Here is a 26,528-nt window from a genome sequence, read left to right as displayed (position 1 = left end):
AAGACAGCTGCACAGGAGTTTCCTTTCAATTGTAATTCCCTCTGAATTCCCGGCAAACCTGGCTGACTGGTGTGAGGGCCTGGACATCCTACAGGCCCTTCAAAGATGGAATCTTCAGAGGCCTCACAGAGTTGGATTTCAAGCCTCTGGCCACGGGGAGTCTCCCCCTTCAAGAAAATACCAGTAGGTATCAAGTCCTCTCCATGCTCTTGGCTGGGGAGTAGTTGGAGTGAACAGTCACTCATGCACTCCCTCCCCAAGCTTATTTCTCTAGATCAAGCGGCAATCAAGGCTCCCGCCTCAAGGAAGGGAATTCTGCATGGTTTCAGGCCCTCTACCTCTCCCCTGCACCAGCCAGGCAGGTCCCAGACAGCTCGAAGCTCTGCACCTTACCCACTGTCATAAAACCACCAAACTACACAGCAGTGCCTCCCTGAACATGATCTACTTGCCGCAGAGTAACACCCAGCACTGTCATGAAGGGTACCTAGAATTTCTTCTAAAAACAAGCAGTTAAAAAAGCAAGTATCTGTCGCACAAATCTTTGATTTCTTCCGTATTGGGGAAAAAAGTCCCTTTGTCCAACCAAAAACTATAGCCACACCATTATGTAAGGTTTCTATGTGCTAGGAAAACTGTATTTTTTAGGCAATGAAGAGAAAAAAAGTTGGCACCCCATTTTTAATCACCACTAATTCCTTTTAAGATAACCTCACTAGTCCTGAAACTTCAAAAAGATGCTTTTCTCACTTAAATTGCATGTCTACTAAATTTGGATACCACTTTCCAAATTTAAAATCGCTCATTTCATGAAGGTAAAAATAACTTGAAAATAAAGACAAGCATTAAATATTACGTAAGGTTTTCTTTTATTTAAAAGATCATTCACAAAATACCATATCCATAGATTTACTTTCTGTCATATAGTTGAATGTGTTAAGTGTTTGGAATTCCATTCTTACATTTAAAAGTCAACTGGATTGCCCAGAAGTTTAGATGAATTTGTTTTGTTCTTAATCTTTTCCACATTGAAGATATAAGTAGGTCGTCTGAAAGCATCAGGTTTGATTACAACCACATAATGCATGTCTTTCTTAAGTTAAGTACTGGTGTTACACAAATGGTTCTTATTCCAGAAGCAAAGATGACAGGTGGAAGGAAAGAAGGGAGAGTTCTGTAAATTGCTGAGCCCTCGTGACAAGGACAGAGTAAGAGGAGCCAAGGATGCCAGCTAGTGACAAACTCCTGTCTCAGCACAAGAGTGCTGCGTGGGCCGGGACACCCCTGGCCCTCCAGTCGTGCTGGCGGGGGTCTCTTTTCTCTAGGGCTCCAGCTGCTGGCTGCCCCCAAACTGCTCCAAATGAAACAGCTGGGGCCCAGGTGCTAAGGAACTTAAGTTGTCCACACGTGGGCCTTCAAGCTCAAAAGCTACTGCCTAGCCCCCAGCCCCGTGGACATGCTGCACATGGTATGTGGGAACAATAAACTTTGTCTCAAAGATGAGACCCAGCAACTTATGGCCACCTACCAATTATTTTAAGGTTCTTGATAGCACTGCATAGTAAAATTCTCAATTCATCAAGTGAAACAGTAAAGTGCCAGATTCTAGGCCCATTTTCATTATAAAATTAAGGGATGGTGGGAAGCACAGTATCTTATTGTTATATAGGAAACAGATAAATGCAAGGGAGAGACGCAGAACACACAGATAATAGGGATTTGGAAAAAGCAGTGTCTATACTATACAGTTAGCCCAGCACAGCTTTATCGCCACCACCCTTACCCCCAACCTTCAGTCCCCCAAAGCACCTGTGCCCAGCAGAGAGGAAACCAGCAGCAGGCAGTCTGCTACATCCAGCAGCCAGAGGAGCCTCTGGTGCAGCTGGTGAAGGAGGGAACCAGTTTGGACAGTGCTGAAAAGCAGTAATAAATGTGTGGACATGGTAGTACATTCAACTGATCTCCCATGTAAACTCCCTACCGACATTTCGCATCACCCTTTAGGTTTCACTGTTTGAAATTTGAGCCAAATATATTCTGCTCTAATAATCCATTCGGAGAGGGGGCAATAGACAGGACTACCTATTAAATAGGGATGGAAGGAATTTGAAAACAAGGTGCCTCAAAATCTGTATGTTGATCAAGGCTGAATAAAAATAAGATATATCCACTTTGTGACCTTTTTTGGGGGGGGGGGGAGCCACAGAAATACAGAACTCAACATGCAGGTCAGAAGCACTGAGAAAATCAAAGGAAGTGACTGGAGTCTGGCCAGTGTGTTTAAAGAAAGAAGAGAAAGCAAAGCAGAAAAATGAAGCAGCACCTATACCCAGAGACCTCCCACACAGTGGCTGCCTTTGTCCCTCTAGAGAAACTCATGTGCTGGAAGGAAACAAGGAGCAAGAAGGAAAAAAGACACAAGGAAAATGGGGGAAGGAGTGGCAGGAAAAAAAAATGCACGAAACAGGCACTAGATACAGCAAAGCCAAGAATGTACTAAAAACCACTTGTTAACTGCTGACATGCACTCACAAGCTCTGTTTCCTTTGTAAGAAAGGAGGACAAAGGTCAGGCGCAGGAATGGTAACTGCAGGACTGCCAGTCCAGGGGGCTAGCCAGGCTGCGGTCTCGCTCTAACTGCCCCTACACCCCATTCCCTCCCAACCGCAAGCTCATTCTTGCTCCTTGTGAACAACTTCCTCTCTGGGCCGGGCTCCCCCGAAGATAGCGGAGTTGGGATTGGCTACTTGATTGAGGGGCGTTGCAACTGTTCGAGGTTTAAGCTGGAGCCGTGGTCTCTGTGCTCTTTCCTCTGGGGGGGAAAAACAAGGTTTTTAAAGAATGGTTCTTGTTCCCCGCTGGGCCAAAGAGCAGACTGATGCTGATCCCTACAGCCCAGCCCAATTTCTAAAAATTAACAGCCTTGACAAACTACTCCACCCCTAGATACACCAATGAAGGTAAACTTACTATTTAAGACTAAGGGTGGTGTCCATGGCCTAAGAAGGTATTATGAAAAGGTACCCTCCATCTACAAGTTGTCGCCATACCTTCTGTGGGTTCTCTGAAATCCATGTTGGACCCTCGAAGGGGAGGGCCATCTCTGAAACGGCTCCCCATTGGAGGGCCCGTTCGCCGGTCCCCTGGACGACTCCCTCCCCTGCCTCCTAAGAAGTCGTCCCTGAAACCTGAAGAAAAAAGATGACACTGAATTACTTTTTAAACTGTCTCAAAGTGGATATTATCTTGAGTAGACTGTTTCTGACTTCAAAACGTTAGGTTCTTTAGTTTGTCCAGCGTCTGAAGTTCTTCCAAAATACAGTACATTGAAAATGAGTCCAAATGTGAATCTGCTTGGTAATTTCAATGCTAACAGACTTTTTAAATAAAAACGAATCTTAGGAGAGAAAAATAAAATAAGCCGCTTAAATTCTTAGCGTGCAGTTAAAGTGGGAAACAACGTGAGGCTATATTCTAATATGGTTTAAAACAAAATGAAAGTCCTCAAAGCACATTTTATTGTTTTCTATTATAAATCTATAGTTATTAAGAAGATAAACCTGAAACTTAGAAGTTACAATTCAGAATGCAAAATCACAAGAAAAAACTAGATACAAAGACAAAATAAAAATACAAAGTCACCTCTGGGTGACACTCCCCATTTTCCCTGTTCTGCTGCGTTTCAGCGTGGATCACTCTAAAAGCAAAGCACCTGTGTGGTAAACAAAGCAGTTATCTGAGTTAGGCCCACTCCCTAAGGGGGTGTGCTGAAGAGAAAGGAGCACTCACACCCAACCTTATCTCACCTCCTCTGGCTGCAGTGGGGTTTTCTCCATTCATTTCTGTATCTGCTAAAACAATTACCAACAGAAGTAAAATGCATCCATGTATAAGTGTTAAGAGTAAGTTATGCCCTGGCTGGTGTAGTTCAGTGGACTGAGAGCTGGCCTGTGAACCAAAAGGGTGCTGGTTCAATTCCCGGTCAGGGTACAAGCCTGGGATATATATAGGCCAGGTCCACAGTAGGGGGCATGTGAGAGGCAACCAACCCATGTTTCTCTGGCGTATCGATGTCTTTTTTACGCTTTCTCCCTCCTTTCCTCTCTCTCTAAAAATTAAGCCACAATTGTCATCAGTGTGTAGAATAGAGTATTTTCTCAATGGACTTTGGGCAGCTTAGGCTTCTTCAGTTTTGTATTTAAGTGAAAGTCCTTCCGTTACAAGGGTTTAAGCTAAGTAACCTTTTAATAGTATAGCCTACTAAAACTAAAGTTAACTTCCAGTAAAAATATAGGAAATAACATTGTAATTAAACAAATGTACTTGACTTTTGTTCATGCTCCCAAAGCTGACTCTTTTTCTCACTCTAATAATGGCGCCAATGCTCAAGGTTTTGTAGGAATGTATCTTTAAGAGACCTAAGCCTGAGGCATATTCTTCTAGAGAGAGGAGACCCCATTATCCAAAGATTTCATTTTTGCAAATGAAATCGACAACACTATCGACAACACTTTTGGTGCTTTTTCTGCCACCTGGACATGCACAGAGCAGTTAAAGATTGGGTCGCCTGACGCACAGGTTCTCAGCTGAAGCAATACTCTGGGCCTTGTTTCAGTTCATAATGTAAACAGACCCTTTCATGATCTGATTAGTGCTAGAGTTTTTTTTTGATCTTGTATTTATTTTGTTGGTGATTTCTGTTTAAAATAGCCCCCAAACAGTAATGAAGAACTTGTAGTATTCTCTAAGCACAAGAAAGCTGTGATGTGTCTTAGGGAGAAAGTATACGTTTGATAAGCTTCATTCAGGGCAGTTACAATGCTGTTGGCTGTGTGTTCAATGTTAATGAATCAACAATGCATGGTAAATGAGATGTCTTTAAAACAGAAACACATATAGTTTGTGTTGACCAGTTGGTTGACAAAATGCAGTGATCAGAGGCTGGAAGGATCCTGCCCCAGGGGCAGTGGATCAGCACTTGCTGGTTCGGTGCTCTCGGTGACTCTCCAGAACCTAACTACCGCACAGACGGAGAACCCACCCTATCTGTGATGGTGGCGCTTTCCCTGTTCTTTAAGGGTGGCAAGGTTTTTGGAAATATATCAAGTTATTTAAAAACCCAGTTCAGAAGCTGAGTTGAATAATACCAATTTTAACAAAAGAAGCAAAAGACAAAAACAAACAAAAGAAATACAAATGAACAAACAACAACAAAAAAACAATTCTAAAAGGATTTAGACCAAACAGGAACACTGCTTTGGGGGAAGACACATTGGGACGCATACAGTCAAGTGTAAGATTCTTCAGCCTTTGAACCTGACCTTCCCCAAACCAATCTAAACTGTAATATGTACCTTTCCATTGAGTATGAAAATTACTTTCTCTTAATGAAGTTTAAGTAATTTTTGCTGCCAGTTCAGCAAAAATCCATCAGCTCACACCCACACTGACAAGGCAGGTAAACACAACTGTTACTGTGTCCAAATTATGAGACAAGTATAGAAGAAAAACCACGTACATTATCACTGACAGCTTCATTTCAAAATATGGTAAGAGCAGTGGGAAGATTATGAGAGAAAAGCAAGGCTAATATTAACAAAGATCTTTTAATCAATTAGATGAGATTTCTAGGAGGTACACTATTCATAAGAATATTCTGAGTTTTCTTTACAAAGTTTAGTTTAACACACTGGCTATTTCTAGTGGCGGAACTTTTAAATTTTTACTTGATCTTTAGTAAAGCTTGATATATCTTTTACAAGTATGTACCATTAAAAAATAGCATCATTTTTTATTAGAGTAAAAGAGATCCATTTTCATAAATAACATATAAACGTAGGCATTACTCTACCATGTGGGCACTTCACCAAAACACTGCAGTTCACAGTGAACCTGGTGGGTGGCAAGGTCGTTTCTCTGGCTGTGTTCACTGTATGTCTCTGCTTCAGAGTAAAAGCAGAAGCTAAGTCAACAGCAGAAAGGCATTAGTTACTTAACTTCCACAGTTCCAGAGCTATGAGCTCACTGTGCTATTCCCAAACTACCAGGAAATGCACAACTGACAGGTCAAAGGCCACCGCTTATCAAGCCACTGACTGCTGTACCTGGACTGGCTCTGAGAAGACATCTGCTGCGTGTTTCAATCAGAGATTAGCTTATACATAAAATTACAGGTTTACTGGATTATACTGTACTTTTATGAATAAGCTCATTTCTGACTGGCTATAAAACTTTTAAAAATTAAATTACTCAACAGATATAAACTGTCATCTGTTTAGCTAAAGCAATACTGGAAATAAATTTTAAAACTTTTTAAGACTCACGAGACATTCTGCACCAGTTTCTCCATACTTACCCATTACTTTGTACTGAATTTGGTTTTGATGGGGGCAAGGTGATAGGGTGGGTGTGCTGATGTTCTCATATGTTGGAGAATATGGAAATAACCAAGTTCACAGGAAAGAAAACCCTTTAAAAAATTTCCTTTCTGTTTGTTATAATTGACAGGTTTATTACACATATGAATTACTTAAAAATAAAAGTAATTAAGAGAAGAAACGTTTAAGAGATCTTTCAAAGCAGAGGGCACACTGGCCTCTGGAGTTGAGCCAAGGAAGCCCCTACTTGCCTGCCTCGGTCAGGTCAGTCGGTGAGAAAAGGACAGGCAGAGCACGTCACACCCATCACGAAGGGATGAGCCCCTCACCTCTCAGAAGAAACAGGTCACCAGACTCTTACCGTCTCAGAGGGAGCCACCAGAAACCACAGTCACAAGGCTTTTTCTACATTTCTAGAACCTCCATACCATTTCTAGAAGTAAGTGTATTTCTATGTGTGCCGTACACATGAGAGCCACCAAGGAGCTTCCTTGGGCCAGACCCTGAGAAAAAACTGCTGCACGCCTGGGTACATTTTGGGAAAATTTCATTTGTCAAAGAAACTAAAGAAGTAGCCCAGCCAGGCCGGCTACTCACAGGAAAGGCACAATAGCGCCAAGGCCATTGAAAAAGGTTAAGTGGTGATACTTTAAATACTGATACCGGAATTGAAGTCATCCCGGGACTCCCATCCACCTCTAGATTCTCGAGAGCCACCCATTCCTGAGGATACACAAAAAAGAGTAAAGTTGAGGTTGGATCATTACCTTGCTGCACAAACATGGAAAAATTTACTGGGACGATGTACAACTCGTGATGGGAAGTTCAACAGAATTAGATTTTTTGTTGCCAGCAGGAAAAACAAAAACAACCCCAGGCTTGCAGAAGCATCATCCATTCTAAGATTTTATTTTATAAAAAGCTCACAAAAACCTATCGCACCTATAAGACAGAGTTCTACCAGTAACCTTCCAGAGTTGCAACCAGTAAGTTTTATGTTCAGTTTTAGAAGAACCAATCACCTCTGTCATCTGGTCCACCTTTCCTGAATCCAAAGCCACCTTTATCTTGTTTTCTGCCTTCTGCAATGTCCACACGAAGTGACCGATCACCCAACAGCTAATAGTAAGGGGAAAAGAGTGTCAGTATTTGCAAGAAAAAAGCCCAACTACTAACATGACAGAAAAAACGTGAACATACTTACTGCACCATCGTATGTCAAGGCTTCCTTAAGGGAATCCACCTCGTCAAATTCTACATAGCAGAATCCTGTAAGAGAAAATGAACTCCATTTCCTCAAGAAATTATGGGTCAAAAATACAGTGGGTCCCCTATTCATACAACTTGGTCACATTGGAACTACCACTTTTGCTGCATCTAGATGACTGCAGACTAGTAGATTCTGAAAGAACAGATTTTGCTTTTTAGTTAAGTAGAACCTGATTGGTATTCCTCCCTCTCAGTTATATTTTACCAGAAAACGCTAACCAAACAGGCACTAAAATAGCAGCTGTGTTTTTATAAAACTTTCTTCTCATGTGTTTTAACCATAATATTAAAACCTTTCTTGGATCACTGCAGAGTTGTTGGTTCTGGTTTCTGAATGACTTTAATATAATCTAATTGGGGTTTTAGGACAGATCTCAAAGTCAGTAACGACACTCTGAAGGAGAGGCTGAAGGTGCCTATCACTACACAGGTAGTTGGTATAAAGTCTGAGTAAGCAGTTCCCTTTATGTGCAACACTCTCGTCCACATGCTCCCAGAGTCTACATCTGGGTTAAGAACTCTCCTTGCCCTAATATATTCACACTGCACCATGTATTCCCTGCGCCTGCCAGAGTATCCTCATCCTACGTGAAGATTATACTTTACTTTCAAAGCCCATGAGACTGCAAGTGCTCCGAAGGCCTGGGTCCAAACTTTTCCTGTTCACCACCTGCTCAGTTATGTACTTACACGAAGAATGCACCGCTTGGCTGGAGAATGTCCCCGGGTCTCCCCACCCCCACTTCATTCCCTATGTGGATTTAATGTTGAGAGGAATCGAGTAGACCACTTTGAAGTTCAAAGAGGCAACAACAGCTCAGTCACACACCTGACACCATAGAGCTGCTGAAACCGAAGATGATCCTCTATGAAACGAAGTCTAAAACCCGCTATTGCTACTCACTTAGCAGCCCGAAGGTTGGCTTCATCCACCCATTTTGACCGTAAGTGTGAATTCTTAATGTTTGTTAGCAAGCAAACTGGGTGGGACTAACACAAGTTTAGTCAATACATGTTTTTATTGTTTGATCACTTGGTAACAAGGCTTCAGGTTCTAAAGTCGAAAAGCTTTCAAAAAGATAAAAAAATGCCACTACACACAGGACCACTCAAATGAACAACATCGTTTACCCTGCACCATGCACTTCACTGCTGGGCATGCTTCCCCTCAGGCAGCCCTGAAAGCTAGATGATAATGTCATTCGATTCTTCATTCTTACTCCTTCTCTGCTCAATTGCCCTGAAGACACTAATCTATAGATACTACCTGAATTTTGAGCCAACCCTCTCCCAAACACATTCCACATTTTTTGGACTATAAGACACACTTCCCTCCAAATTTGGGAGGAAAGCGGGGGTGTGTCTTATAGCCCAGAAGTAGTGTGCCTGGCTTGCTGTGGGGGTGGTGGCGGTGGAGCGGGTGTCAGAGGTTATTAAATATTTTACCACATCTTTTGCTTCAAAAATTTTTTTCCTACTCTAAAACCTAGGTGCGTCTGATAGTCCTAAAAATACGGTACTCTGAAGTCACAAATGTACAGTGATAACTTATTAGTTTATCTTTTGGATTTTATTATAAATAACTGAATCATAGGAAAACTACCAAGAAGAAAAGCACGAATTGGTTAAGGTGAAATATACCTGCAAAGTCCTCCGATTTGAATGCTCACATCTATTCACTGCCCTCCACCTTAGCTCCTTCACTGTCACACAGGAAGTCAGGCAGACAGCAGGTTTACTTGCGTATGTGCCATATACTTCCAGATGATATGTAAAACATCTTCCCCCAAGTAGAATTGAGGGCCTTCGCATTAAAGTGCTATGTTTATTTCAGATATAATACTTGAACCCTAAGCAAACATTTAGAACACTTTCATAATTAAAGCCCTCTAGTTCACTAACACATTCTGGTTTAGACCTCCCCCTTTACAATAATGTACAATAAGAATGTCCCCCAAACTCACCTTTGAATTTGTCTGTGTCTTTGTCTCGGACTAGCCGTACACTCCTTATGCTGAGATCCTTAAAGATAGCATCTATGTCGCCCTGAACTGTATTAAAAGGTAGATTTCCTACGTATGCTGTGTAGGGGGGCTCTGTGGGCAGCTCCTTCTGGCTTCGGGAACCATGGCCACCAGCATTGCCGCGGGACCTAGGAAATTAAAGACAGAGTTCAAGTCTGCTCACGTGTTCCAGCCCCAGACCAGGGACAATAAAAATGCCTCCCAGCTAGCTATACCACCCAGGTGAGACACTCCTCCTTGATGTAACATATCTTTACCTGGAAATTATGAGTATTCCAAATATCATTTTATGAAAAAGGTACTTGTTTTTAGTGACAGAAATGTCCACAGAATCATAGACTCTATGTAAACATATATTTCTCTGAAAAATCAAATCCAAATTTAACACATGTTCCTAATAAGAAGTTGTCTCATATTCACACAGAATCAGCATCTGCAAAGTGTTTACTTCCTAAAACCTAAGCAAATGCCTTCCCTCACACTCAATAATACTAATGCACGCATAAACGGACTGTTCAGAGTCACCGTGCTGAACTCAAGAGGAATTACTGAAGCTGCAAAAGTTTAGTGCATTAACAATACAATTGTTTCTTGCTATTATCTGGTTATGGATAATACTAGAAATTTTAGATTTCATTTAGCAAGTACTGTGTATGTATATACTACTCTCTATTCCCCATGCAACACTTCACTGGGCTCTCAAATACACATATGTGGTGCGTATTACTTATCCATTTAAACTTCAATGTCCTTTCCTCAGATTTAACAAGAAAGGTGTACTTGTTCTTGGTCACAGAGCTAAAAAGCGGCAAAGGCAGGACCTTGATTATACTTCATCACTGCTAATTTACAGAGATTACCAGCTCTGCCACTTACTCGCTGTGACCTAATAAGCTCTTTCTCTAAGCATTTATTAATTCGTGAAATTGGATTAATATTAAGACATCGAATTATTGAGAAATAACAAATATAAGGTGCTTCAACAAACACTGCCTAACAGACAGTATGTATGTATAGAGTAACAAGTAGTATTATCACTGCCACCTACAACCTGAGGTTAAAAATGTTTTACAGATAATTAAGTGGGACCATCCGTCCAAGCCCACAGAACGAACGTACAACACCAAGAGTGAACCTGAACACAACCGGACTTTGGGTGATAATGACGTTCTCAATGCAGAAGTTCACTGACTGTAGTGAACATACTACTACTCTGCAAGCAGGGGAGGCTGTGCACGTGCAAGGACAGGACGTATATGGGCACTCTGCCATTTCTGTTCAGTTTGGCCGTCAGTCTAAAAGTGCTCTAAAAAGTTCTATTTAAATGAATGAATGAATAAACAAACAGGAAGGGGAAGGGGAGATATTCTGTACATCAATAAGAACGTCAGCTAATAAATGTTGAAGGAATCATCGCTATTCTGCAATGTGGTTAGCAGTAACCGATTTAGGCCAAGGCCCATCAACAGATGCCAAAACCACTGATAAGCTGTTTTTTTGGGTACAAAATATTCACATGGTCTTAAATTATCACCCCGTAGATTATTAATCTCAGGGGGGGAAAAGTTCTTTCTCAAATGGAAAAAACCTGGCAGTTACCACCATAATCAGGTAATTGAACTTGGTACCACTAATAATGGAACAAACTTACACTGTATTATATGCCTTCTATATTGGTTCAGATTCTTCAAATACGTCAGTCAGGAAAGACAAAAAAAGGCAGAGACTAATAATGAAATATGAAAACCAATGCTATGGAGCTGGCTGGTATGGCACAGTCCACTGAACGTCAGCCTGTGAATCAAAAGGTCAGAGGTTTGATTCTCAGTCAGGGCACATGCCTGGGCTGGGGGCCAGGTCCCCAGTAGGGGCAGTCATGTAAGAGGCACTGATCCATGTTTCTCTCCCTCTCTTCCCTCTTAAGTAAATAAAATCTTTATAAAAAAAAGATAAAAGTACCCCCAATGGTACATGTGATGTTTGGATCCTGAAATAAACTGCTTTAAAAGAAAAAGCAGGTGGAGAAATTTGAATATAGCATATACAGATTTTTGTATCAATGTTAAATTTCTTACAAGTGACAACTGGTATTGCAGTCAGTAGAATGCTCTGTTCTCAAGACACTTTATGTAGTCAGGGGTGAAGTGTCAAGACAGCCAATGTTTACTGTATTTTCTTTCAAAAAGATTTTACTTATTTATTTTTAGAGAGAGAGGAAGGGAAGGAGAGAGGGAGGGAAACATCAGCATATTGTTGCCTCTCACAAGACCCCCACTGGGGACCTGGCCCACAACTCAGGAATGTGCCCTGACTGGGAATTGAACTGGCAACCCTTTGGTTTGGAGGCCTATGCTCAATCCACTGAGCTACACCAGCCAGGGCCATTTACTGTGTTTTCAAAGAGTTCAGCATGAAAGATATATAAGCATATGTGTGTGTGTGTGTGTGCGCACACACGTATATATACATATAAACATACATATATAACAAATGTGAAACTTGTTAAAAATCTGTCAGAGCCCATTGTTATTCCTTCAACTTTACTGTAAATCTGAAAAATTTTCAAAATATTTGCAGAACACAGAAAAAAGTGAAAAACGGAGGTATTGTTTCTTTTAAAAGAAATATTTAAAATAAATGAATCTTATCACAATAAAGATCTGCTCAAAGTCATCCTTTTTGCAGGGGAAATATGAGTATTAGTCTTAGATAATGCTCTAATCAACTGAGCTGCCTGGCCAGGGCCAAATATCATTCTTTAAGACAACATTTTTCTGAAGCAGAAGAACCAAGCCACGGTGTAATTCTTAGAGGGTAAAAAATTTAAGTTTAATGACTCAAAATTCTGTTACTTCCCAGTAGGAAGTATTAAGTATTATTCTGCATTCTGTTGTAAGAACACCAGAAAAACAGGTTTATAAATGAATTGTATCCCACTTCCCCCATCTAAAGCTTAACAAATGTGACTCATTTCTGCATTTGTAACACTACTGATAATACAAAACACACCTATTACTATCTCAATAACCACAAAATCTAAATTATTTTTGGTAAGATACTCTTTGAAACTAGATACTGAATATATAACCATATGGAAAAAATGTCAAAACAGAGAATGAATAATAATAAACACTTTAAATCAATTCATGCAACATCCATTAAATATCTTGAGGGAAAACAGCCCCTGGCCTCCAAGCCCCTCACAATTGAGTAGCACCCATGAAACAAATAACTGTACACACACATGCATACGTTTGTGCACATGTGTACATATATATAGTAAATTCTCATTTATTATTGATAGATTCTGTGACTTTAAGCAAAACACATAAGAAAACCAATTTTACCATAGGCTAATGAATATAAACCAAGAGTTAAGTTCCTATAGCATCATGTTAAGAAACTGTGTTGAAATGAAATCATTTGAGGACCTGTTATACAATACATGCAAACAAGCAAAAATCCACAATGTTTTTTAAAAATTTAAGGTAAAGGGGAAGATAGATGACAAATTCCGTGTGATTGATGCATCAGGAAAATGGAAGTAAGAAAGCTGGCCAAAGGGTATATTAAATGCATATTTGAGAACTTACGGAGGGTGTTCCATGTAGAACTGAAGAGGTAAGGTCAGATGACCTTTGAGTACAGGGAACCAGGAGAGCTTTCATAAGGGCTCCTGCTGCCTAGGTGAGCGGTAGGAAGATGATGGGGGCACTAATAAGAATGTAACTGGCTAAAAATCCAGCTTTGGGAAGATAGAAAAATCCCATTTCAGGAAAGCAGTATTTTAAGAGCTAGAAATGTGGAAACAGGCAAACTAATCCAAATCCAACAACTTGCTCATTTTACTCTAGTATCACAAAACCATCAGTGGCTTAACACTCTAGACCAATGATTTTCAACTGGTGTGCCTCAAGAATTTTTAAAACATGCAATACTTGACTACTCAGGGGCACTAACCTCTTTTGCTTAGGTTGTCCACAACAACAAAAAAGACAACCGCCCACAAAACAACAGCCATCCAGTGTGAATGAATCAAAATTATACCTATTTTTGCCCTGAATAGCGTGGCTCAGTTGACTGGGCATCATTCTGCAAAGAAAAGGTTGCTGGTTCAATTCCTAGCCTGGGCTGCGGATTCAGTTCCAGGCTGGGCTGTGTACAAGATGCAACCAATAGATGTTTCTCTTTCACATTGATATTTCTCTCCCCTTTCCCTTCTCTCTAAATAATAAATATTTTAGTCCTGGCTGGTGTGGCTCAGTGGACTGAGTGCCAGTCTGTGAACAAAGGGTCACTGGTTTGATTCCCAGTCAAGGCACGTGTCTGGCGGGCAGGCCAGGTCCCCAGTTGGGGTAATGAAAGAGACAACCAATTGATGTATATCTCTTAGACACCTGTTTCCCTCCCTCCCTGTCTCTCTAAAAATAAATACATAAAATCTTTTAAAAAATAGTTTAAAAACATCTATTTTTGTGAGATCAGCAAAAAAATCTATTTTTTGGTGTGCTGCAGAATTTCAGTAATTAGTTTGTGTGTGCCATGAGATAAAAAGGCTGAAAATTGCTGCTCTAACCACTTTCAAGAATTACTGAAGCAGGTCTAAATAATACCCTATCTGATGCAGTCAGTTTTACATGATTTAAGCATTTTTAAGCTTTTCACTGAGCAGTGCACTGAAGATACTGCAGGATGCCCCAAATGGAGCCATCTAGGTAGATTTCAATTTATCCACGCTAACATTTATGAAGCATCTAGTGTGCCAGCAACTGAGTGACAAATCCCGGAGAGTGCACATACACATGAAATACACATTCTGTTATCAACCAAATAAAAAAAAAATCCAGTGTCAGAAAATTCTTTGAGCAAATATAAGTTTAGAGGGGACCACTAACTAAACCAATAAGCTGTATTATTACATGAAAGCACTTCCTAAACCAGGTCGACAACACAGAAAAGACTCACTTGAGACCTTAGTTTGGTTCAGGACATCTTCCAAATCACTGCTGTACCTCAAGTTCCCTTGTCTATTTTAAATCTTTATTTTTAAAAGAAGTTTAAAATTGACCATAAATACACTTCATAAATACCAATCACTTTATAAAAGTTTGATGAAACTTCTGCGTGTTACAGGAAGACTAACCCACTGGAGGTTACACTGCGCCTGCAGCAGCAGGGGACTACACTGCCAGCAATAGATACGTGTAAACCAGAAAACAGATGACACAAATGGCAGGCCCAGGCAGACTCTCCTCCCCATTCAGAACGGACACCTGAAGGTCTGTGCAGCAAAGTCCCCGGCCACACCGTTGAACCACTGAGCAATGATCCTCCCTGCTCATTATCCCTTCTTACTGTCCCTTGGGGGACAGTCCATTGCTTTTTAAAACAACATGAGACTCTCCTGACCAATGGGGCCCAGTTGCTTGGGCACTGTCTGGCAACTCAAAAGGCTGCAAGTTCGAGTCCCAGTCAGGGCCCATGCCAGGGCTGTGGGTTCCTTCCCTAGTTGGGGTGTGTGCAAGAGGCAACAGACTGATGTTTCTCTCTCACATCTACGATTCTCTTCCTCTCTTTCTCCCTCCTTCCCTCCCTCTGGAATCAATAAAAGAAAAAACAAACAAACACACACTTAAATCCAAACAAAACATGTGCCCTGGCTGGTGTGGCTCAGTGGATTGAGTGCCAGCCTCTGAACTGAAAGGTCGCTGGTTTGCTTCCCAGTCAGGGCACAAGCCTGGGTAGCAGGCCAGGCCCCCAGTTGAAGGTATATGAGAGGCAGCTGATCCTGATGTTTCTCTCCTTTCCTCCCTCCCTTCCCCATTTTTAAAAAGAAATAAAACCTTAAAAAATAAAATACATGTGATAGTTAAGGTAATAAATTGCACCCTCAGAATTACAAAATCCAACTTTCAACTCCAAGTATGGCCAAAACATTTCACAGACAAATCACTTTCTTCACTCCCATCAACTAAGTATCTGAATGTCCATGAAGTATAAAGTGCAGTATAACAAACCTAAACCTCAGTTTCTGCCCTCAAGGAGCTTAGAATTCAACCAAGGGGTGTGTCCAGGCATCTGGGAAGAGGAAATCCCACCCTGAGTGAAAGGACTGCAGAGGATTCAGGAGACAGCAAGGAGAGCCGAGCCATCACTGCAGAGTAGAACAGCGGGCACTTGGATTCTGCTTTCCAGAGAGTAGACAAGGAGAGCACTGAACTGTTAACAAGATGGCAACATGTGAGTAAGCAAAGATATGTAGGACTGAAAGGAGGCTAAAGGGTGACCATAAGAAAAAATATAAAGATTAGAAATTACTAGGGCTGGGCCCTGGCTGGTGTGGCTCCTTTGGTTGGGTATCATTCCACAGAGTGCCAGTTGATTCCCAGTCAGGGTACATGCCTGGGTTTCGAGTTCAGTCCCCCATCTGGGTGAGTGTAAGAAGCAATCAGTAGATGTTTCCCTCCCTTCCCCTCTCTCCAAAAACAACTAAATCTTAAAAAAAAAAAAAAAAAGATTATGGCTGGGATTAGATTCAGCAAACAGATAAATGAGAAAATTAAGTGCTTAAGACTTACTTCCAAAGTATTTATAAAAGCTAATAAAAAATGAAGGAGATATGCTAACTTCTGGGAAAAAATTTATAAAGATTTCTAGGAGAAGTAAAAACTAACTATACACAACTTAAAGCACTGTTGCTGCCAAGCTTAAAACTTCAAGACCAATGCTAAGAAACCAAGAAGTACTAACCCCTCTTTGGTATTTGGACCATTTTTACCTCTAGGTGATGACTGAGATAATTTCATTAGCGATGAACAACCCTGCTCTTTCATGTGCCACCCCAAAACACTTAATAGTACATATCATTTGGCATGTAGAACCCACAAGAAATCACAAGACTGTCATTAGAAGAGTAAAATACAAGCAAGCAAAAATTTTGAACCCAGTGAGCATGCTTACAAGAAAAAAAAGAATGGTCAAAATGTGTAACCTAGTTTCTAGACAATAATAATAAAAAAAAGGTTAAGCTCTCAAAAGCCAAGCCCTCATTTCATTTATACCACCTATTATTATCTTACATTAGTTACATATACTAGTTATAATCACTGAACCAATGTTGATGCGTTAACTGAAGTTTATTCAGATTCCCTTAGTTTTTACCGTGTCCTTTTTTCTGTTCCAAGATCCCATCAAAGACGCCACATAGACTTTAGCTGTAGCGTTTTAAAAAACTAGCTCAATGCAACTTGGATTAAGGTGCTTTACTTCCAAGCAGATCTTCCTCTGAGTACATTCATTTTCCAAGGCCCTCGATCAGCACTCAATATTCCCTTCATCTTGACAACTGTCATTTAGTATAGAATGTGCATGGAAGCCTCTGGAAGTTTCTGGTAAGCACTGGGGGTAGGGCAATATCTATGGTGAATTCTTCGATGTACCTATTTCAAGGAGCTCTTTTCTGCTGTCAATGAGATTCTAATAATTTAATCACATCTATAAGATGAAAAAGCCTTGCAGGAAAATGCAAAGTAGTTCTAAGGCAGGAAAGTTCAGTATTGTACACTGCTTTATCTCCAGAACTTTGTATTATCTCATACTTACCAGAGGTGGAAGCAATGAAATCACAGGCCTAGCAACTACATTAGCATTGCAAATGACTTCTCTCATTAACATGGGTATTCTTATTCAGGAAAAAAAAAATCTGAATACACCAGAGGGTTCCACATATTTATTTTTTTGAATTTAAATTTTTTCCTATGTTTTATCTATTTATTTGTAGAGCGAGGGGAGGGAGAAAGAGAGGAAGAGAACCAGTGATTGGTTGCCTCTCTCACATCGCCAACCAGGGACTCAGCCTGCAACACAGGCATATATCCTGACTGCGAATTGAAAGTGACCTTTTGGTTCATAAGCTAGCACTCAATCCACTGAGCCACACCAGCCAGGGCAGGGTTCCATGTATTTAGATAATACCCACAATTAGGTACACTTAAGTGTTTTTCAAAAAACTTTTTTGGCTGTGACCAACACCAATAAATACACTTTACATCATGACTTAACAATGCATACATATATACATGCCTGCACATTAACTATACAAATAAAAGCTTGCCCAATAGCACTAACTCAGTGAGTTTTAGTGAGTTAGTGTATATTTGTATTTCATCTTCAAAAATGCTGGTCAGAAGCCCTGGCTGGCGTAGCTCGGTGGATTGAGCGCGGGGCTGTGAACCAACGTGTTGCAGGTTCAATTCCCAGTCAGGGCACATGCCTGGGTTGCAGGCCACAGCCCCCAGCAACCACACATTGATGTCTGTCTGTCTGTCTGTCTGTCTCTCTCTCTCTCTTTCTCCCTCCCTTCCCTCTCTAAAACAAAAATAAATAAATAAAATCTTAAAAAAAAAAAAGCTGGTCAGGACCCAATAAATTACTTCCATCATCTATCAGTAGGATACAACAGGCAGTCTGTAAGCCTTGTTCTACATGAACAGTGAACACCAGGGGGCTTTTGGTTTAAATACTCTTTTAGGGAAATTTTCTTACTAGGCAAAAAGCATTTATTATGATATATTAAAATTTTGGATTCCCACACATTAATGAAAGCAAATAAATGAGTAATCAATTTACTTCATATGGGTTACTCAATCCAGAAGTCCCAGATTTTCCAAAGGAAATAAAATCTTAAATCTCAGATCTATTTACTGGTCCTCAGAGAATACTGCCACACACACAAAAACACACTTGTGTCAAAGCTATGGTGTAACTATTTCTATGGATTAGTTCTGAACTTAATAGGCCAAAAGTTCTTTTTCCCCTAAATTAGAATGTGTATTATTTGACTTGACATTCTGCAAACCAGCTGCAATTAATTTTAAATGAAACTTCAGTTTTTCATTCAATGTTGTATTTCATATAATCAACAAATAAATTACAACTCTACAATTTATATTTTAAAATTTTCAATTATTTAATAACTACAAAATGCTATAGAAAGACTACCATTTCAAATCTAGAGTTCAAGGCATTCAGTAAGAGCTTTTTTCCTTTTTTAATTTTTTATTTATTGATTTGAGAGGAGAGAGGGAACTGGAGAATGAGAAAGAGACATCGATCTGTTGTCTTACTTATGCACTCATTACTTGACTCTTGTACATGCACCGACTGGGGATTGAACCTACAACCTTAGCTTATCACAGAGCCTTTTCTTCATGTAACATTTGAAAAACCAAAAATCTAAGCTATTTGTATTAAAAAAATTATTAAAATGAATACTCAACACTAATAATTATGTATGCCAATATCAAATTTATTTTAATTTATACTTATTTCACATATAATTACAAGAATTCAATGTATTAAAAGTACCTGGAAAAAAGCTACACATACTCCCCTTTTACAAACTAATAGCTAAGAAAACTAGAGGAACCTATCAATTAAGATATTTGGAAGGCAGAAAAATCAAATGCAATGTGCAAATTCTGCCTGGTCCTGACCCAAAAAGATCAGCTGCACATCAAAATATATGAGCTAAGCCCTGATCAGTGCGGCTTGGTTGGCTGAGTATCCTCCTTCAGACAAAGGGTTGCTGGTTTGGTCCCCAGATGAGGCGTGTACGAGATGCATGTTTCTCTCCCTCTCTTCCTGCCTCTCTAATAAATAAGTAAAATATTTTAAAAACATAAGCTATTAGAGAAATCTAAATATTTACTGGCCTGTTGTATTAAGTTTTCATATGTGATATTGTAGTCATTTTTAGAGGTCATTTAATTTAATTTACTTATTCATTTATTTTAGAAGAGGAAGGGAAGGAGAAAGAGAGGGAGAGAAACATCCACAAGAGAAACAGCGCTCAGACCAGGGGCTAAACCTGCAACCCAGGCACATGCCCACACCTGGAATTGAATTGGCGACCTTTTGCTTTGCGGGATGACGGCCAACCGACTGAGTCACAGTAGTTAGAACACCAAATTGAATTATTACTCATGGTTCACTTGTAGTATTTAAAGGAGAGAGAAAGAGAAAAAAAGCCAGGTTCAATAAAGAATATCCTTAATAAAGCAGTACAAATTATTAATTTTATTAAATTGTGACACATTTTTTATATCTAATGTATGGAATGGGGATAAAGCACTTCTGCTGCTTACAGAAGTACCATGGTTACCTCCAGGAAAGGCCCTCATGTAAATGAGTTACAGGCTGAACTAGCTATTCTTTTTATGAAACTACATTTTTGCCTGAGAACCAACAAACTGGTCATTCAGATTTGGATATTTGGCAGACACTTTCTTGAAGCCAGTATGGTCTTGGCCGGGTACCTCAGTTGTTTAGAGCATCTTCCCCATATGCCAGGGTTGCCGAATGACCCCCTGCTCAGGGCACATATAAAGAGCAACCAATGAAAATACATAAGTGGGTGGGACCAGAGATCGAATATTGCCCCCCCCCAATAAAATAAACAAATACAGCAAGCCTGTCACTTCAAGGAAAACAACATAACAGTACTTGTGGCTGATGATAAAATGCCGGCTTTCAAGCCTCCCCCAACCCTGAAAAAGAGTTTTAGAAAAGTTGTATTCATTAATGTTAGCTTGACAGACTTCTAATACCCGAAATTTTTTCAGATGAAATTGATGGTGAGGGTAATAAACATGATTTTTTGATACTATGTAATAAAATGTGTCAACATTTGGAAGACCTGCATAACTTAGCCTATTAATATCTCCCAAATGACCACTGTGTATCATGTCATTCAAAATATTAAGACTGAAGGATTTTAATGTAACAGTATGAAAAGTCTATTGATAATAAAGTTTCAAATTATCAACTAACCTTTATGTAAACTACCACTTATTGAGTTTTGGTATAATACAATAGCAAATAAGAATATCCAGAATTACCTGAAAAGGCTATTAAAATACTCCCTTTTCCAACTACTTATCTGTGCAAGGCTGGAGAGTACGGTATGTACCTTTGTTCATAAACCTATGTCAGCCAAAACCTATCTCAGAAGCAGGTATGAGAAACCAGCTGTTTTCTATTAAGCCAGATACTTGAAAGACTCCAAAAATGCAAATGACTAATCACAGAAGAATGTGTGCAGAAGAAGAGAGATCAGAACATCTCCATCTACTCTATACTAGAGTAAAATGCTTAACTGGAGGTGTCATATTTTCAATGCAGTATCAATATGTTGGAATACATCCAAAGGACGCATCAAAAAGAAGCTCAGAAACTATGGCATGAGGAAAACTTGAAAGAACCCAGGACACTCAATTTTAAAAGCTGACTTGAATGAAAAGGTCAAGAGGCAGGCAGGCTCTCCAGCCCAACTCTCCCTTCAGTTTCTCGGGAGAAGCTGAAAACTGGAAGATGGAATCTGATTTTGGACTGACCACTCCCTGCAAACATTCTGCTTTGGATGTTCTAAAGTTCTGGGAAGGCTAAAATTATGCCAAGTCTTCCCAGAATACTGTTAATTTCTAATAGAAATATGAATTTAAAAAATATGCTAAAACACTTTCAAGAAATCCCAGAGGCATTTATATTAAACATTTCAACCATAAATTCTTTAACAAACCAAGCAGGACCTTGTAGCGCAACAGTAGCACATCTGACTCCAAATTCTGTAACAAACCAGTAACTTCGAAGAATTACTTCGTACTCATTTTATAATACTTATGAACAGGCTTCTCTTACTTGGATTTAAAAATAAAGACAGTTAAGCAAAAACTTTTCCCCCTCTACTAACCACAAAGGAAGTATCTTAAGAATTAAAAAATAATAAACCAATAACTAAGCATTTTTATGTACTAGATACTATGCTGCGCACTTTAGAGATTTCTCATTTAATATTCCCAAAAGCCCTATAGAGAGAAGTTTCTATCTCACATGTGGGGGAAATGAGGCTCAGAGAGGTGAAGGACCTTGTTCCAGTTCACACAGCTAATACATGGCTGAACTGACACTCATGCTCTGGTCTGCCTGATTCTGAAGTAGGGCTTTTGTCTGAACTGTCTCCCAGACACTTCTTGATAAAACCAAGTATTTGTAATTGTAACACTTTCCATAGAGGGTGATTTGGAATCAAGCACTGAGAGGCTGGGGAGTGAAGAGATGGATAACAATAAACCCAAACAACTTGCCATTTGAAAGGTAAACAGAATTTTAAAATAAGCTTTTCAATACTTTTACATATCCTGGTGTCAGTCAAAATAGCTACTGTTATTATACACTGCTTTCCTTCTAGTGTTAAGTTAAATTATGCTTAAAAATTTAGATAGAGATGCCCAGCCTAACACCTACAAGACTCAGAAGTTTAGAATTCTAACACCCTTAATTGGAAACTGATAAAGAATATTTTAAGTTTGGTAGTTTAATCCATTTTTAGCAGGTAGCATTCCAGCAACCTCAATTCTTCTTTTTTAACCCTCACCCTAGGACATTTTTTCTCACTGCCTTTGAGAGATGGGAATTGGGGGGTGGGGGGCGGCGGTGGCAACAGAGAACATTGCCTTCTTGTACCTGCTCTGCTTGGGGACTGAACCTGCAACCTGAATATGTGTCCTGATCTGGAATTGAACCCACAACCTTGTGGTCTACTGGACAACAATGCTCCAACCAACTGAGCCCTGCTGGCCAGGGCAGCAACCAATTCTCAATTGGTTCCAAACCAATTTTCAGGATTGATGGTTTTAGGTTAAACACTCAAAAGGCTTTACTGCAGCCAAGAATATAAAATCAATATTACTCTCCACTTTATCGACAATGGCAAATGAAAAACTGGAAACTCAGAACAATTTAGCAAATGTGGTAACAAAATACATTCAAGTTCTAGTATAACCAACTCTTGATAATTTGGAATTTTGCTTTGTTTTCCCTTTTGAGCAGCAGTGTGGTCTCTGGTTCTCTCTCCTTGGCCGCGGGGGACACGCCTCTACAGGCTGGGAAATTAAGCAAGTCAGAATTGCTTCCTTACAACTGCACTGGTTATTACATATGGCTATAAAATAAACTTATGGGGAATGTGTAATTATAAAAACCAAGTTTTTAGATTATAACTGTACATTTCAAAGTTGAAATCTTACCTGTGACCCAAGTGGTTTACAGTTGAGGCATCTTATCTAGCTAAGGTGTTTTAGGCTAGAGGGAAGGAGCCTTACAAAAGTACCAAACAAAGCAACATTAAGACTGGCTTTCTATAGGTGGTATAATCTTCTATAATGCTTAAGCATTGTATCTGAACATAAGCAAATAGCACCAAGACATTTTGGTGTGGATATACTTCAAATAACAATTAAAAGGATCACAAACGAGTATCCAGTAAACTATTCTGCCACCTTGCTAAATTCCAGAGATCACAATAACATAAAATAACTGACTCCTGGGAAAAGGAAAGCTTTGGCACAGACCACAACGCAAGTCTGGTCTGCTGCGAAGTTTCAGGACCCACTTTAGACACTATCTGAATGAACACAGAAATTCACCAATAGGTTTTTGAGAATCTGAGTGATATTTCCTATTTACTTTTACATGAATAAGAAGTCAAATGGAAAATTTCAAGGTCAGATATAGATGTATAGCAGTAAAGAGACTTTTTACTAGAAAGCTTATAAAGTGCTATAGTGATATAGAGTGCTAGCTACTGTTCTCTCCCAAATTTTTGGAGCACATCTGAGCAAATGGCTAACATTTTCATTTGTCTTTTGATATTTGAAATAGTGTTTTAAGAGAATTTTACTTTTGACCACTTTAAGTCACTCCAACTGTCAAAACTGACATCCACTGAAAGTCAAACTTGAACACCTCAAGTCACCAGAAAAGCTGGCAAATCTGTGAAAAGGTAGAATTAAAAAAAAAAAAAAAACCCCAGGCTCAGTATAATGACTTATAGCAGTCCCAAACCAACTAAAAATCCTTGGATCTGCCTTACATTGAACCACTCTGTTGGTTCACTGGGTACTTCTAAACGAAGAGAGAAAAAACCCTAGTTATTAAACTTCAAGTGCAAATCTGATCTCTAGAAACCTACCCTGGAGGCAACATTATTTCACACGTCACCCAACATCTATTTCTTTTTTATTAGCAAATAAAATATTCTTTGAAATAACAGGTGGCTCCACTTCCATGTTATAGTGTAATGAATGATGTTGGGTCCACTCCCAAACCCAAACAAGCCTCTGAGCCATTCCCAAACCAAGGCATTAAAGGATCATTCTTCATCAAACAAAGATGCTTTTGGGATCGAAACCCAGGAGACAGGACACCTCAGTAGGTACTATTGTGGTGTTATCCTGGGAAAGTAATCTTTTTGTAAAAGCACACAAAGGCCAAGTGTGTCCTTGACAAATAGCAAGATGTTTGTAGCCTATCTTCTAAATTCTGTATGAGGTAACTTGTGAAAAAGTAATTCAGTGCGAGTTCTTGGAATTAAACACCATAAGCTTTTTATTCACCAAAGATTTTTTTCCTTTAAAACAGGGCACCTCAATTATATATAGTCTGTATATGGCCGGAATCAGAACGAGAAACTAGGAGAAATAAAATTTCCTGCCAGCAAGCTCGTAGCACCTTGTCAATAAGGCACTCTACCCCAAGACAGAATAAAAAACCCTCTGATGTATTTGTTTTGGTTGGTCTCCCCACTTCCGACGTAAACCGGACCATTCCCGGGCTCCAGTCACCAAATCCCTGCCTCACACGTAAGGGGAAGTGGATCGTCCCTCTCCCGGCCTCCCGACCTTACCCAGTCGGCTGGCCTCCCGGCGAAAACGGTCAGGGCGCCTGCTGCGCAAGCAAACAGGAGGGTCGAAGCGGGGATCGGGCCCCAACCCAAGCGGGGCAGGCCGTGGCCCCGACCCCAGGCTGCAACAGAGACCCATGCTGGCTCTGCCATACTGGGGGATGGGGTTGGAAGCGGGAGCTCGTCTTTCCGGGTGCTCAGTGCTGCTACCGCCTGGCTTTGAGGCTGAGAAAGGGGGAAGACGAAACGTCGTCTTCGGCAGAGCCAGTTACCCGCCCTGCGAGCAAGACCCCAGTAGTCTAACTGCCCCCTCCCCGAGCGCGCCATTTCCAGGCCCCAGCCCTCCAGGCGCCTATTTCAGGCCTCTGCTCACCCATCCCACACCCTACCTCTCGCCGCCCTGAGTTCAGAACAGGGAGGCTGCCACCCTGGGGTCCCGGAATCCTCCCGTCCCCGGCACCCGGCTAAAGTCCGTGCACAGCCGCCTCACCCTCTGCCGCCGCCGAAGCTGCTGTAGGCCCGATCGTCGTAGGTATCGAAGTCCGCCATTTGCCGTCTCCGCTCCGAGAGGAACCAGGGTGAGCGAGGAAGGACCCCGCAATATAACTCCCCCCTCCTCGCTGCCGGGGCTGTCCGCAGCAACGCCTGATCGCAAATTGCATGCACGCACGCGCGCGCGCGCGCACGTACGCCGCGCCGCGCCCTGCCTGGGCCGACGGGCTGCTTTGGGCCCGGCGATCTCTGCGGCCCACGTGGTGCCGTGGCGTGTTTGCTCGGCTCCTGGCCTCGCGCCCCCGCCCATTGTGTGCTAGCTCCGCGGCTTCACCGGCAGCCGCTTCTTGCCCCTGCCCCGCCCGTGGCGCGAGCCTTGCCTCTCTCGGGGACCTCCGGTGGCTCCATCCGCACTCTTTGAGGGCCGCTTGCCCTGCTGGCCTTGGACCTTGTGCCAGGCCCGCAATGCTTTCTGCTTTTGCCTAGCTTTTCCTATTCCAGAGCTGGCGGGACCCAGAATCCTGCTCAGCTTCGGCCCATTCCGAAACCTTCTTCCCGGCCAAGTATTGCCGGCCGACACCAAAGGGCCACCTCTTCCAGTTTGAGACTCTTTGAAAGCTGGGCGCTCCCTGAGAATGCACTGGGGCGAAGGGCCTTGAAGGGGTGAGATTGGGGTCAGATCGGAGCTTGTGAGGAGATAGGAATGCAGATCTGAGTCGCTTTCCAGGGTCTGATCGTGGCCTGAGTATTGGAGTTGGGGTGGGTGAGGGGTATGAGATTAGAGTGTAGGTTGTCATTGAATTGGCAAAAGAGTTGGCGTATCTCGGTTTTGCAGAGTCTCTGATGATATGAACATTGTAATCACAGAAAAAATGGCCAACTTCTCTATTACATAAAGACCTAAAAAGAATTTTTAAGACCGTTCAGTAATTTTAAAAAATGGTCAAAAGGAATAGACAGTGAAAGAAAAGGAAAATATATATGGAGTACCCAACCTTGTTCATTATAAGTATCAGCTTGGGAAAACTTAGATGATTCGTTGTGAAGGTGATAGTGTGGATGAACAGCACTCTAATCCACTGTTGGACACTATACGTTTATAGAGGGCAACTTGGAAACAACTATCAAAAACAAAAGCTCAAAAACCCTTTGATTCTGTAATTTCATTTGTGGAAACCAATTCACTGCATTATTTGTGGCAGCTGAAGTCTGGAACCACCAAATGATCTTTGACGGGAGACTAGTTAGATTATGATACACCATATAGTAGAATTCTAGATGAAACCGAAAAAGCCAGCATTCTTGCTGTTTCCTACCAGACCCAAAAAGCAGAGACAGGGATTGAATCTTTATGGGCGCTTCATTCAGATGGCGATACGAGAAGATGGTGGGTTTGTACCCTAACAGACCATCTTAAATTTCATTATAAACAGATCCTTTTTATAAGAAGAAGAAAAGTGTAGGTAAGGGGTTTGGAATTCAGGGAAAAAGTTAATCAGATAAAAAACAGCATTCTTTTATCTGTGTCCTGTGCGGTGGTTGTCTCATCCTGGAGCAGGATGACTCAGATACCATCTGCAGTCCTTGCAGTCTTCCTGAGGCACAGAGGAGGAAACTGCTTATGGT

The 26,528-nt window shown here is 40.9% G+C and overlaps 1 protein-coding gene and 2 long non-coding RNA genes across 4 annotated transcripts; 1 reads left to right on the top strand and 2 right to left on the bottom strand.

Annotated features, from left to right (window-relative positions):
- Positions 1–845: 845 nt before the first annotated feature.
- EIF4H (eukaryotic translation initiation factor 4H) lies at positions 846–25,148 on the bottom strand. 2 transcript variants are annotated; one of them, XM_028507745.2, is made up of 7 exons: positions 24,901–25,114; positions 9,611–9,798; positions 7,582–7,646; positions 7,400–7,496; positions 7,041–7,100; positions 3,051–3,188; positions 846–2,812 (listed from the first exon to the last, which is right to left on the bottom strand). In XM_028507745.2, exons 1-7 carry the CDS (start codon positions 24,957–24,959, stop codon positions 2,673–2,675), a joined length of 747 nt encoding a protein of 248 aa, XP_028363546.1. In that variant the 5' UTR covers positions 24,960–25,114; the 3' UTR covers positions 846–2,672. The 2 variants fall into 2 exon arrangements, with proteins under 2 accessions (XP_028363546.1, XP_028363553.1); XM_028507752.2 differs by lacking the exon at positions 7,041–7,100 and having other exon boundaries at positions 24,901–25,148.
- On the bottom strand, positions 3,294–5,166 carry LOC118499542. The gene is made up of 2 exons (XR_004902039.1): positions 3,807–5,166; positions 3,294–3,712 (listed from the first exon to the last, which is right to left on the bottom strand). It is a non-coding gene; the product is annotated as an uncharacterized LOC118499542 (long non-coding RNA).
- Positions 17,812–18,397, top strand: LOC118499543. Its single transcript, XR_004902040.1, has 2 exons — positions 17,812–17,851; positions 18,080–18,397. It is a non-coding gene; the product is annotated as an uncharacterized LOC118499543 (long non-coding RNA).
- Positions 25,149–26,528: the final 1,380 nt, after the last annotated feature.

This window comes from Phyllostomus discolor, chromosome 3, assembly GCF_004126475.2.
Source record: "Phyllostomus discolor isolate MPI-MPIP mPhyDis1 chromosome 3, mPhyDis1.pri.v3, whole genome shotgun sequence".
NCBI classification, from domain to species: domain Eukaryota; kingdom Metazoa; phylum Chordata; class Mammalia; order Chiroptera; family Phyllostomidae; genus Phyllostomus; species Phyllostomus discolor.
Note: the sequence above shows the minus strand (reverse complement) of the source record. Positions and strands in the feature narration are given on the sequence as shown.

Excerpts from the sequence above, each read along its gene's own strand:
- EIF4H (XM_028507745.2), bottom strand. The coding sequence starts at position 24,959 with ATGGCGGACTTCGATACCTACGACGATCGGGCCTACAGCAGCTTCGGC. Across the intron at positions 7,497-7,581 it reads CCTTGACATACGATGGTGCA|CTGTTGGGTGATCGGTCACT; the intron begins GTAAGTATGTTC and ends CCTTACTATTAG. Across the intron at positions 2,813-3,050 it reads TTTCAGAGAACCCACAGAAG|AGGAAAGAGCACAGAGACCA; the intron begins GTATGGCGACAA and ends TTTCCCCCCCAG.